Here is a 10,448-nt window from a genome sequence, read left to right as displayed (position 1 = left end):
GCCGCGCATTTTATTTAATTAATACATTCAGGCACCTCCGCTGGGGTTTTTTTAATGATTTCCAGGTGTTTGTACCCAGAAGTGATGACTGAAGGGCCTCGGTGGCCTCCAATGTCCCCCCGCTGCGTGGTGACATCCCCGGCCGTGCGCCGTCGGTACCCGCTCCCGGGGACGGCCGAGGGCCGCTCGGAGCCATGGACCCGAAACCCCGGCCCTCAGAGAGACAAGAAATCCTTCATCTTTAAACCCACGCTTTTTGAGGTTGTTTTTTTTTTCTCTCTTAGTAACCTTTATTTCCGACGGCTTCCCTGCGAAATCCAGGAGCCACCGGCCCGAGGAAGCGGGAGAAGGGGTTTATCCAGCCATCAGGCGTTCGCTGCGCAGCATCTTCTGCGGCGAGAGGAGAACGCAAACGCTCAGTAAACTTCCACCGCACTTTTTTTTAATATATATATTTATATATAATTTGCGTTTGCCCTTCGCGACGGTATCAGGCGCATGAGGCACCCAAGAACGGAAACGAAACGCCACGGAGGGAGGCGGAGGCCGAGCCGTGCGCGTCTTTCTGCCGGTGCCTCTCCCGTCCAGAACCAGCCTGAGGCTTTACTTGGCTGGAAAAAAAAATACAATTTTTTTTTTTTTTTTTTTTTTTTTTTGTGTGCGTATGCATATTTTGGATCTGCTTCTCCCCAAGCAGCTTTTCACTCAAAAAGCGTGCGTCCCCCAGCCCCACCCCGGGGCGAAGCTGCCCTCCCCACAAGTTTAGTCCTGTTCTTGTGCTGCAGGAAAAAAATAAATAAAAGGGGGTTTCTTTTAAGAAGCAAAAGGAACCGTTCGGGATGAAAGCACCCCTGGGCCTGCCGGAGGCCGCGCCAGCGCCGGTGCCTCTGCCGGAGGCGAGACTGGGCGCCGGCCCCCCCCGAGCCCCCTAAATTGCCGGGAGACGGCGCGTAAAGCAGAAAAAGCAGCAAGGCCAAAGTTACGAAAATTAGAGATTTTTATTTATATTTTAGCCCAAGGACAATCCCTTTGCTCTTCAGCTGTAAATACATACTAGAATAAACTCTGTAAATTATACACAAAAATACATATTTTCCATGAAATCTTTCTTTATAATAAATAAATGTGAACACGTGTGTGGCTGATCGCTGTAATGTCCCGTGTCCGTTTAGGTTTTCAGTCTGTTGATTTATTTTTAATCTCCTGAAAGAAGGGGGGAGTTCCTCGTCCCCTAAAGGTCGAAATAAATAATGGATGAGGAGGTCCTCCCTCCCCATTTCCCCGCACCCCCCCACCTTCCCCTTCCCCTTTCCCCCCCCCAACCTTTTTTTTTTTTTTGTTGGGTTTTTTTTTTTTTTTTCCCTTCTTCTTTTGATAGAGAGTTCAGCCTAAATTTCCACGCTTGCATTCAGCCCTCACAAAGCCTACAAATTATACAATGACTTCTAACCTGGAGCTCTAACAAAACAATTTTTTTTTTTTTAATTCTTTTTTCTCTCATACCCCAACCCCAACCCTCCTCCGCGCCCCCCCCCCCCCCCCCCCCCCCAACCTCTAGCCGCTATAAATCCTAAGGGACAGATGGCAACAGGGGGGGAAGCGGGGGGACGCAAAAGCCCCGGGGGGGGGTGTGGGGGGGACAGATTTGGGCAACCGGACAAAAGTGCACATCGGGGAGAGGGGAACCGAGGTCGGTTTGGGCGGCTGCCGTTCGCACGGCGCGGTTTGGGAAGCGGGGCAGGTACCGAGGATGCAGCCCCCCTCCTCCCCGGGGGTGCCACCCCCCAGCCCCGGTCAGAGGCAGCGGCGCGGCAGCGGCGGGGCGAATCTCGGCGGCCACTGCTCGCCCTCCTCGGCGGAGCCGGCGGGGCTGGCGGGCGATAAAGTGCAGGCGTACGGGGAGGCGGAGGGCGCCGGGCTGGCGGCCCCGCCGCTCCAGGAGGAAGCGGGCGAGGGGCTGCCCCCGCCGCCCCCCGCCGCCGCCGCTCCGGCCAGCCTCAGCGTCTCGGTGAGCGCCCAAATGTAATTGTGGGCGAAGCGAAGCGTCTCGATTTTGGTCAGCTTGGCGTCCTCCGGGAAGGTGGGCAGGACGTCGCGGAGGGCGTCCAGCGCCGCGTTCAGGTTGTGCATGCGGTTGCGCTCCCGGTTGTTGGCCTTCAGCCGCCGGCTCCGCTTGATGCGCTGCGCCGTCTCCGCCGTGCGGGCCGGCCGCGGGGCTCCCCGCCTGCGCCCCGCCCGCCGCGGCCCCCGCCGCTCCTCTTCCTCCTCCTCCTCCTCCTCCTCCTCCTCCTCCTCCTCCTCGGCGCTGGAGGGCAGCGAGGGCGAAGGGGCGGGCGAAGCCAGCCCCAGCAGCGCCAGCTCCTCCTCGCCCGCCGGCGCCAGCCCCTCCGCCTTCCCCAGCATCCCGCGGGGGTTAACGCTTCGCCGGTTCCACCGGAGAGGGGGCGGGAGGTGGGACGGGAGGGAGGGGGGGGGAAGGGGGAGGGGGGGGGGGGGGGCGGCTGGCACGCGCCCCGGGGCCGGCGGCGGGCGGTGGCGGAGCTGCCCGGGCCCCGCTGGCTGCGTGTCTGGCACACGACCCTCCTTAACACCCCTTATATACCCCGCGGGGAACAATCAAACCTGCCCCGGGGGCCCCCCCGCCGCCCCTCCCCTCCCCTCCCCTCCCCCCCCCCCCCCGCGCTCTCGGCTTCCTCGCAGCCCCCGGGGGCCGCCGCGCCATTGGCGCCTCGCGCTCGGCTGGAGCGTGCCGCTAATTTATTAATGAATGGAAGCGGGGAGGAGGAGGGGGGGGAAAAAAAAAAAAAAAAAAAAAAAAAAAAAAAGGCGGGAGGGGGGTGGCGTGTGTGCCTCCCGCCCCCCCCCCCCCCCCCGCGCGAGGCGCAGCTGGCCAATCAGGGCGCCCCGCGCGCCACGCGCGGGTTTCGCTTCCCAGGCGCTCGCTCATTCATGGGGCGGCGGCGGCGGCACCGCCCCGGGGGGCGGGGGGGGGGGGGGGTGGGGATGTGGTCGGCTCTGGGTGGGTGTCAGGGTATCGCGGTTTGAGTTGTGTCGGCGACTGAGCAGCGCGCGGCCGCCCGCAGGAATGGGGGGGTGGGTGGGGGGGTCGTGGCGGAGAACGGCTGCGGGCGTGGGCAGAGGTGGAGGGGCTGATCTTACTCCTGCTCGTAACGAAGGGTCCTTACTCCTGCTCCTAACGAAGGGGTCTTACTCCTGCTCGTAATGAGAGGGTCTTACTCCTGCTCCTAACAAAGGGTTCTTACTCCTGCTCTTAACGAAGGGTCCTTACTCCTGCTCTTAACGAAGGGTCCTTACTCCTGCTCGTAATGAGGGGGTCTTACTCCTGCTCCTAACAAAGGGTCCTTACTCCTGCTCCTAACGAAGGGTTCTTACTCCTGCTCGCAACAAAGGGGTCTTACTCCTGCTCTTAATGAGGGGGTCTTACTCCTTCTCGTAACGAGGGGGTCTTACTCCTGCTCTTAACGAAGGGTTCCTACTCCTGCTCGTAACGAAGGGGTCTTACTCCTGCTCGTAACGAGGGGGTCTTACTCCTGCTCGTAACGAAGGGGTCTTACTCTTGCTCGTAATGAGGGGGTCTTACTTCTGCTCGTAACGAAGGGGTCTTACTCCTGCTCGTAATGAGGGGGTCTTACTTCTGCTCTTAACAAGGGGGCCTTACTCCTGCTCGTAATGAAGGGGCCTTACTCCTGCTCGTAACAAAGGGTTCTTACTCCTGCTCTTAACGAAGGGGTCTTACTCCTGCTCTTAACAAAGGGGCCTTACTCCTGCTCGTAATGAGGGGGTCTTACTCCTGCTCTTAACAAAGGGGCCTTACTCCTGCTCGTAATGAGGGGGTCTTACTCCTGCTCTTAACAAAGGGGTCTTACTCCTGCTCTTAACAAGGGGGCCTTACTCCTGCTCATAACGAAGGGTTCTTACTCCTGCTCTTAACGAGGGGGGTCTTACTCCTGCTCGTAACGAAGGCGCTGGCGACTCGTAGCTGCAAGAAGCGAGTAACGAATGCCCTGGCCAGGACGAGGGGTGCCCGGTGGCGTGGACCGTCCCGTGGGGCAGTTTGGGGCAGCTCTGCTGGCTGTGCCCCCTGCCAGCTGCTCGTGGCCCTGGCAGGGGCGTGGGGAGCTGGCAAGGCCGCGAGTAGCGCCGGCGCTGCTCGGCAACACCTCCGCCATCCCTGTGTTGCCAGCGCTTTTCTCACCCTAAATCCAAACGGCAGCGCTGCGCCAGCTGCTAGGAAAAAAATCGGCTCTATCCCAGCCCAAAGCAGGGCGCGAGGGAAATACCGGCGTTCCGCTGGGAGCGCGTCGTCAGGGTTTGCAGCCCTGGGGGAAAGCGGAGGAGAAGGGGGCCGGCGACAGAGCGCTGCGCGGGAGAGGAGCTTTGCTAAGGGCGCGCGATGAATCCACGACTTTTTTGGGGGGAGCCGCCTTTTGTGGCCGCGAGCAGGGGTACCGGGCTCCCCCGGCAGCGGCGTGCCCCGGGGATGCGTCTGCTCCCCGAGGCCAGGTGCCAGTCCGCCGGCACGCGGGCCGGCTTTGCCTTTTTCTTCCCGTTTTCGGGCGGTTTTGCAAGGGGCAGAGCAAGCCCCGGGAGGGAGAAGCCACGCGCCCCTGACATTTGGGTTTCGGTGGTCAGGAAAGGCGCGGGTCCCGGCGTACGGACCGCGGTCCTCGCTCGGTGCTGTCAAATACAACTCTGGGACAGAACGTAAGCTCAAGAAGAGGGTTGTTTTTTTTTTTAAAAAAAAGCTACAAGTTGTCAATCCAAAGGATAAACCTTCCCCTCTCTGCCACCCCAGCGTCTCTTCCAGACCACCCTCCGGTGCAAAAAGCCCGGTGAATGGCGAGGCCGGGCGCCGTGCCCCCGGGGTCAGCGGGCGCGCTCTGCCCGAAGGAACGACGGCCAGGACGTACAAACCGCCGGCGCGGGGGGTTCACGCTTTGAAACGGAGTATTGCGACCGGTGCGAAAAGCCCCAAATAGACGGAGGAGCTAAAAATCTCAGCGAACGGCTGAGAGCCGAGAGGCGCTTGTGTGGTCTGCGGCCGGCGACGGCCGAGCTCGGCGGGGCCGAGGGACCGCTGCCGCCGCTGCCCAGCGCCTGAACTGTCCCCCGGGGGTCAAACTGTTCAACTTCAGCCCCTTTGCCAGACTCAATCCCACTTTTAGGGGAACAAAAGCCCCAAAGTAGGCGCCGCTCAAGAAAGGGGAGCACAATGATTTAAGCTTATCACACAGCCCAGAAATAAAGGACGGCGGGGCTTGTGTGCGGGAGAGGGGGAGACGGTCAGGAGGGCTTTGTTTGCTCTAAGAAGATTGAACTCCGAGGTGACCCGAGAGCCCTAAAAGTTTAGGGTCTGTGTTGCCGAGAGACCTCTGGATGTGGCCCAGCCACACGTCGACCTCACAAGTTGCGAGCCGGCACGCATGGCTCGCCGGCCCCAGGTGAAATGGGGTGCAATGGCCCCCCCCGGGGAAAATGGGGGGACGAAGCTGCGGGGACGGGATGGCCCGAGCGCTCCCAGCTCTGCCTCCCTCGCCCCGGACCCCTCCGTGGGTCTCCTGAAGGTTTGGGGGGGACCGGGGCTGCCCGCACCCCCCGCACCCCAAATCCTGGGGCGCCCAGCCCTAGGGCGGCACCCCCAAACCCCGCGAGTGGGACGGCTCTGCTCCTAAACCGGGGGTCAGTCTGCAGGGTGTCTGTCCCCACCCCACGCCGGGTCCTTCCCGCAAAAGCGCAGCAGGGAGGGACGGGGACCAGCCCCCCCCCCCCCCGCCTCCCCAAACCACGCTAACATGTTTGGGGTTCATTTTGGGATCAAGGCGAGGAGGGGGTGGCCCCCGTCGTCGTCCCCCGAGCGCTGCCCCGGCATCCTTCCCCGGCCAGCCCCCCCAGCGCCGGGCGGACGAGCCCCTCGTCCGATTGTTCCCGCTGGATTTGCATGGCAGGTGCAGGGCTGCAGAGCGATTTTGCCGTCCTCCCCCCCCCAAGAGGGTTTGTCTCCCCCCTCCCTTGTGAAAAAAAGGCCGCCGGTGCCTTCCTTTCCCATGAAGAAGAGAAGAAGCTTGAGGACGGCGTGAACACGCTTCAGTTTTCTTATTCTTTTTCTATAGCTGTGGGGAAAAAGAACAGCCGATTGTGTGAAAAACCCGGTGCCTGCAAAAAGGGACATTGGCCGTCCAGGCGAAGGTGCGCGAGGGAGAGCACTAATCGCTGAACCAGGAGACAAATACGATTACCAGCTCCGAGCCTTGAGTCAGAAAGTCTCATAGACTTTAAGATGTTAATCCCCGACATAATCCTTCCTTTGGCGTGTAGGAATAGCGCAGCCACAAGAGTTGTTTTGTTATTTATATTGGCGTTTAATAAAACTCAGCCAGCGGTGAATGGGCTGCCCACTCTCCAATGGTAATTAATTCCCTATTTCAGTGACCCAATTGTGCTGGGATAGAGCGGTGGGACAGTCCCACTGCCCCAACCCGCCTTTGTGCGGCTACACGGCTCTCGTGCTTCAACAGCTATGGAAACTCATTCTTTTGATGTCATTCAATGAGTTTTCCTTGGGCATCTTCTAAACTTCAAGGACCCTTTTCTTTCTCGAACGCCTGAAAAGCAGGACTAGCTTGACCACCTCTGTAGAATTTAATGATTTGGTGAAAGGGCCTTTTTTGGGGGCTTGTGTAAGGGAAGAGAGAAAGAGAATTTTGGCAGGCTGCTATCAAACAGGGGGGCTATCCAAACTCCGGTGCACCGAACTCATTCAAGCTCCCGCTGTATACGGGTCTTAAAAACCACTCTTCCTTACTCAAAAATACGGCGGGGCTTCGCTTAGCCAAAGCGTTTCTAGAAGGGCCGCGCCAGTAAGCGGCTAGAGCCCGAGTTTCGCACGCGCCGCGAGTACAAATAAAATAAATTGCGTTTTAAGAAGGCGTTTCCATCTACCAACAAGGAAAAATAACAAGATTTGCCCCGCCGCCGACTCGGTTGTGTTATTGTTAAAAAGCGTGGCCGGAGCTTTAGCGTTTGGCGCGTAGGCGGAGCGGGTGAAGTGGCTGCAGGAGGAGTGTGTGAAACGAACACGTGAAGAACATGGAGTAACCCTGCAAAGCTGCCCCGGGGACGGGCAGCCTCTTCTATGTCTTTATACACGCTTCCCCCCCACCCCAAAAAAAAAAGAAAAGAAGAAGAAGAAGAAGAAAAAAAAAAACCCTTCGCAAGTCACAAACAATTCAGGATTCAACTAAGAAAACACAGAGTGAACCATATGGCCGGGGTGGCTCGAGTTGGCTGCATTTTCCCCCAGACAAAGAAGGGATTGAGAGTTGAAGGAAAGGAGAAAAAAAACCAACTTTCCGGCTGATGAAGCTGTTGTCTGGAGGCAATGATCCCAAATCTCAAGGCTTTATTCCAGGCTCCGACTGAGACGTGATATGTCATATGATTAGCATCTTTCATATTTACAAGAGTAGTAGGGGCTGCCAGTCTTTAGAGAAAGGCGAGAGAAAGAAGGGGCATATGCTGAAATGGATTTAGCATTTGAAAGAGAGAAAAGAGAGCGGATAAATACACTTAAACGAGGATTTAGTTTTACTCCCGGTGAGTTCTAATGGCTTGTTGATTGAGATTTTAGGGAGCTGTAACAGAGGTGTCAGCAGTAATTTAAAGGCGCTATTCAACCCTCCTCTGCTCCTTCCTTCCCCCCCCCCCCCCCCCCCCCCCCCCCGCACCCACTCGGGACCCCCCGTGGGCGGGGGGCGCCCCCTGGCGGCGGCGGCGGGGTGTTAGAGGCACCCAGCCATGCCAAAAACGAAACCCAATTCTCCGCCCGCTTTTCACCTCTCCCCCCCTGCGACAAGGATATATCTTCAACTCAACTTGCTCAAAACCTTCGTCCAGCCTGGCCTGGAATGCTTCCAGGGGTGGGGCATCCGCCACTTCTGCGGGCAAGGTGTGCCAGTGCCTCCCCACCCGCGGCGTCAAAAAAACCCCAAACATTCATAGAATCATCGAATTATTTAGGTTGGAAAAGACCTTGAAGATCATCCAGTCCAACCATTAACCTAACACTGCCAAGCCCACCACTAAACCAATTAAGGGGAGAGTAGCAATTTTGTGTTTCCTGGCTTGGTGGCTGCATTATTTTCTTAATGATAGTAAAAACTAGGAATCATTAAGGCTGGGAAAGGATCTCCAGGATCATCAGTCCAACCATCACCCCAACACCCCCATGCCCACTAAACCATGTCCCAAAGTGCCACATCTGCCCGTTTTTTGAACCCCTCCAGGGATGGGGACTCCACCACCTCTCTGGGCAGCCTGTTCCAATGCTTGACTACCCTTTCCGTGAAGAAATTTTTCCTAATATCCAATCTAAACCTCCCCTGGCACAGCTCGAGCCCATTTCCTCTCATCCTATCGCTCACTACTTGGGAGAAGAGACCAACAACATTCCTCGCCTCTGGTCTGAAATTCCCCTTTTAGCTTAAAACCATTACCCCTAGCCCTATCGCAACAGGTCATGCTAAAGTTTGTCCCCATCCTTCCTATAGGCCCCCTTTAAGTACCAAAAGGCCACAAGAAGGTCTCCCCACAGCCTTCTCCAGGCTGAACAACCCCAACTCTCCCAGCCTGTCCTCACAGGAGGAGCGTCCCACCCCTCGGATGATTTTTTGTGGCCTCCTCCGACAGCTCCACGTCTTTCCTGTGCTGGGGACAGAGCAGAGGCAGAATCACCTCCCTCGACCTGCTGCCGGCCACGCCGCTTTGGATGCAGCCCGGGATACGGTTGGCTTTCTGATTTTTGTTTTTTTAAAACGGTTGATCTAATAAAATACAAGCGTAAAAGCAACGGGCTGTGTTTCTCAAAGGCAGCCTCTGCAAAAGCACCTGGGCAGCAGCCTGAAAAAGCCGTCTCAGACTGACAGCTAAGGACGCAGATGCAGATACCAAACACCAAACGTTCAAGCAGATACCAAACACCACGTCTTGCCTTGGTTTCCAAACACGGCAATGAGGCGGTTGAGGGTTTTTACCCATCTGTTAGCCATTGCGGATAGCAGGTACGAAATTAATGCAGAGGAGCTGACACGCACAGCGTGTTTGTGTTCCTACGGGTGACGATTTTTGTACCGGTTGGTGGGACTTGATGTCCAGCGTGAGCTGCGACTGTCAACGCTAGGTTACGGCTCATTACGAAGGGTAAGTGCCACGCTGGGGAAGGCAAGTTCTGCACAAACCGTGGCCTTTCTGGCAAACAGCAAGAAGGTGCGGGTTTCTGGCTGGAAGAATACACTTGCACGTCACAGGCATCAACTAGAATTTTTCCAAGGTAGGTACTCACCTCCTGAGGGTCACCCAGGGCAGCTAAATGAGGTTCCTGGTTGGATTCACTGACCCATCCGCTCCCAACCCGCACACGTGTACTTCTGTAGCAAGAACCTGTTAGCTTCCTCAAGATAAGCTTTCCCTCTTCCCTCCTTATCCCCTCTCCTTACGTCATCCTGGGCTAAAACCAGTCCCATCGTCAGCTCACGTGCTGCAAGCGTTCCGAGGTTCAGCGTTTCCCACAATTCTGAATTCTTTCCAGGGACAACCGCATCACCCAACGCAACAAGCTCCTCACCGGGGGATGGATTTCAAAGCTGCGTAAAAAGAAAGCAGAAGGTTACTTTGAATAACTTCAGTGCTAGTGGGATGCCTGCTCTATGGCAGGCTCTCTGGAGTGCCTCAGAGTCTTCTCTGGAAGAACTTTAACAGCATGGCAGCATCTAGAAATTTTACGATGTGCGTACTTGGCCCACTTCTCCCCACCGCTCATACATTAACCGCTAGGCCTCCTCTCTACACCTTTGAGACAGCCTACGGACAAACTTTTGCCGTGATAAAGACGACGCACTCTTTTTCCTTGTCGGAGAGTTTCTGAGGCAACAGTGCTCTTTTTCCAGACCAAAAATCATTCAGCTTTTTCGTAGTTGCAAAACACAGCTGAGAGATCTTATCCTAAAACCTGTTAAAAAAAAAAAAACAAACGGATATCCGTAAACCCATTCTCGTTTCATTTTGTTGACGTCCAAAGATTTAATAGACCAAGGACGTGTAATATTTCTTTGAAGACATTACTCTATGTTTTATTTGTCCTTTTAATTGTTTTAGCCACGCTCCTTCCTAGATGTGCCCGATTTGTAAACACGCAAGATGACAGAATGGTTCTAAGATATGATGTTATGTTGTATATCTAATCTGAAAAACAATGAAACACTCATAATGCGATGAGCTACTTCGTAAGCATAAAAGGGTTTCAGTTATCAAGCAGATAAAGTCACTTTATTCATTTTTAGTCATACAAACAAGGGGTCAAAGCAGAAGTATCAAAACAGAAGAGACACAAACAAAAACTTCCCACGTTAAATATAAATGTTAGATTTGCAATC

At 55.9% G+C, this 10,448-nt stretch overlaps 1 protein-coding gene across 1 annotated transcript; it reads right to left on the bottom strand.

Annotated features, from left to right (window-relative positions):
• Nucleotides 1-1,794: 1,794 nt before the first annotated feature.
• NEUROG2 (neurogenin 2) lies at nucleotides 1,795-2,403 on the bottom strand. Its single transcript, XM_075709663.1, has one exon. The coding sequence runs from the start codon at nucleotides 2,401-2,403 to the stop codon at nucleotides 1,795-1,797; it is 609 nt and encodes a 202-aa protein (XP_075565778.1).
• Between the last annotated feature and the right edge of the window lie 8,045 nt (nucleotides 2,404-10,448).

Source organism: Pelecanus crispus, chromosome 4 (assembly GCF_030463565.1).
Source record: "Pelecanus crispus isolate bPelCri1 chromosome 4, bPelCri1.pri, whole genome shotgun sequence".
NCBI lineage: Eukaryota > Metazoa > Chordata > Aves > Pelecaniformes > Pelecanidae > Pelecanus > Pelecanus crispus.
Note: the sequence above shows the minus strand (reverse complement) of the source record. Positions and strands in the feature narration are given on the sequence as shown.

Excerpts from the sequence above, each read along its gene's own strand:
- NEUROG2 (XM_075709663.1), bottom strand. The coding sequence starts at position 2,403 with ATGCTGGGGAAGGCGGAGGGGCTGGCGCCGGCGGGCGAGGAGGAGCTG.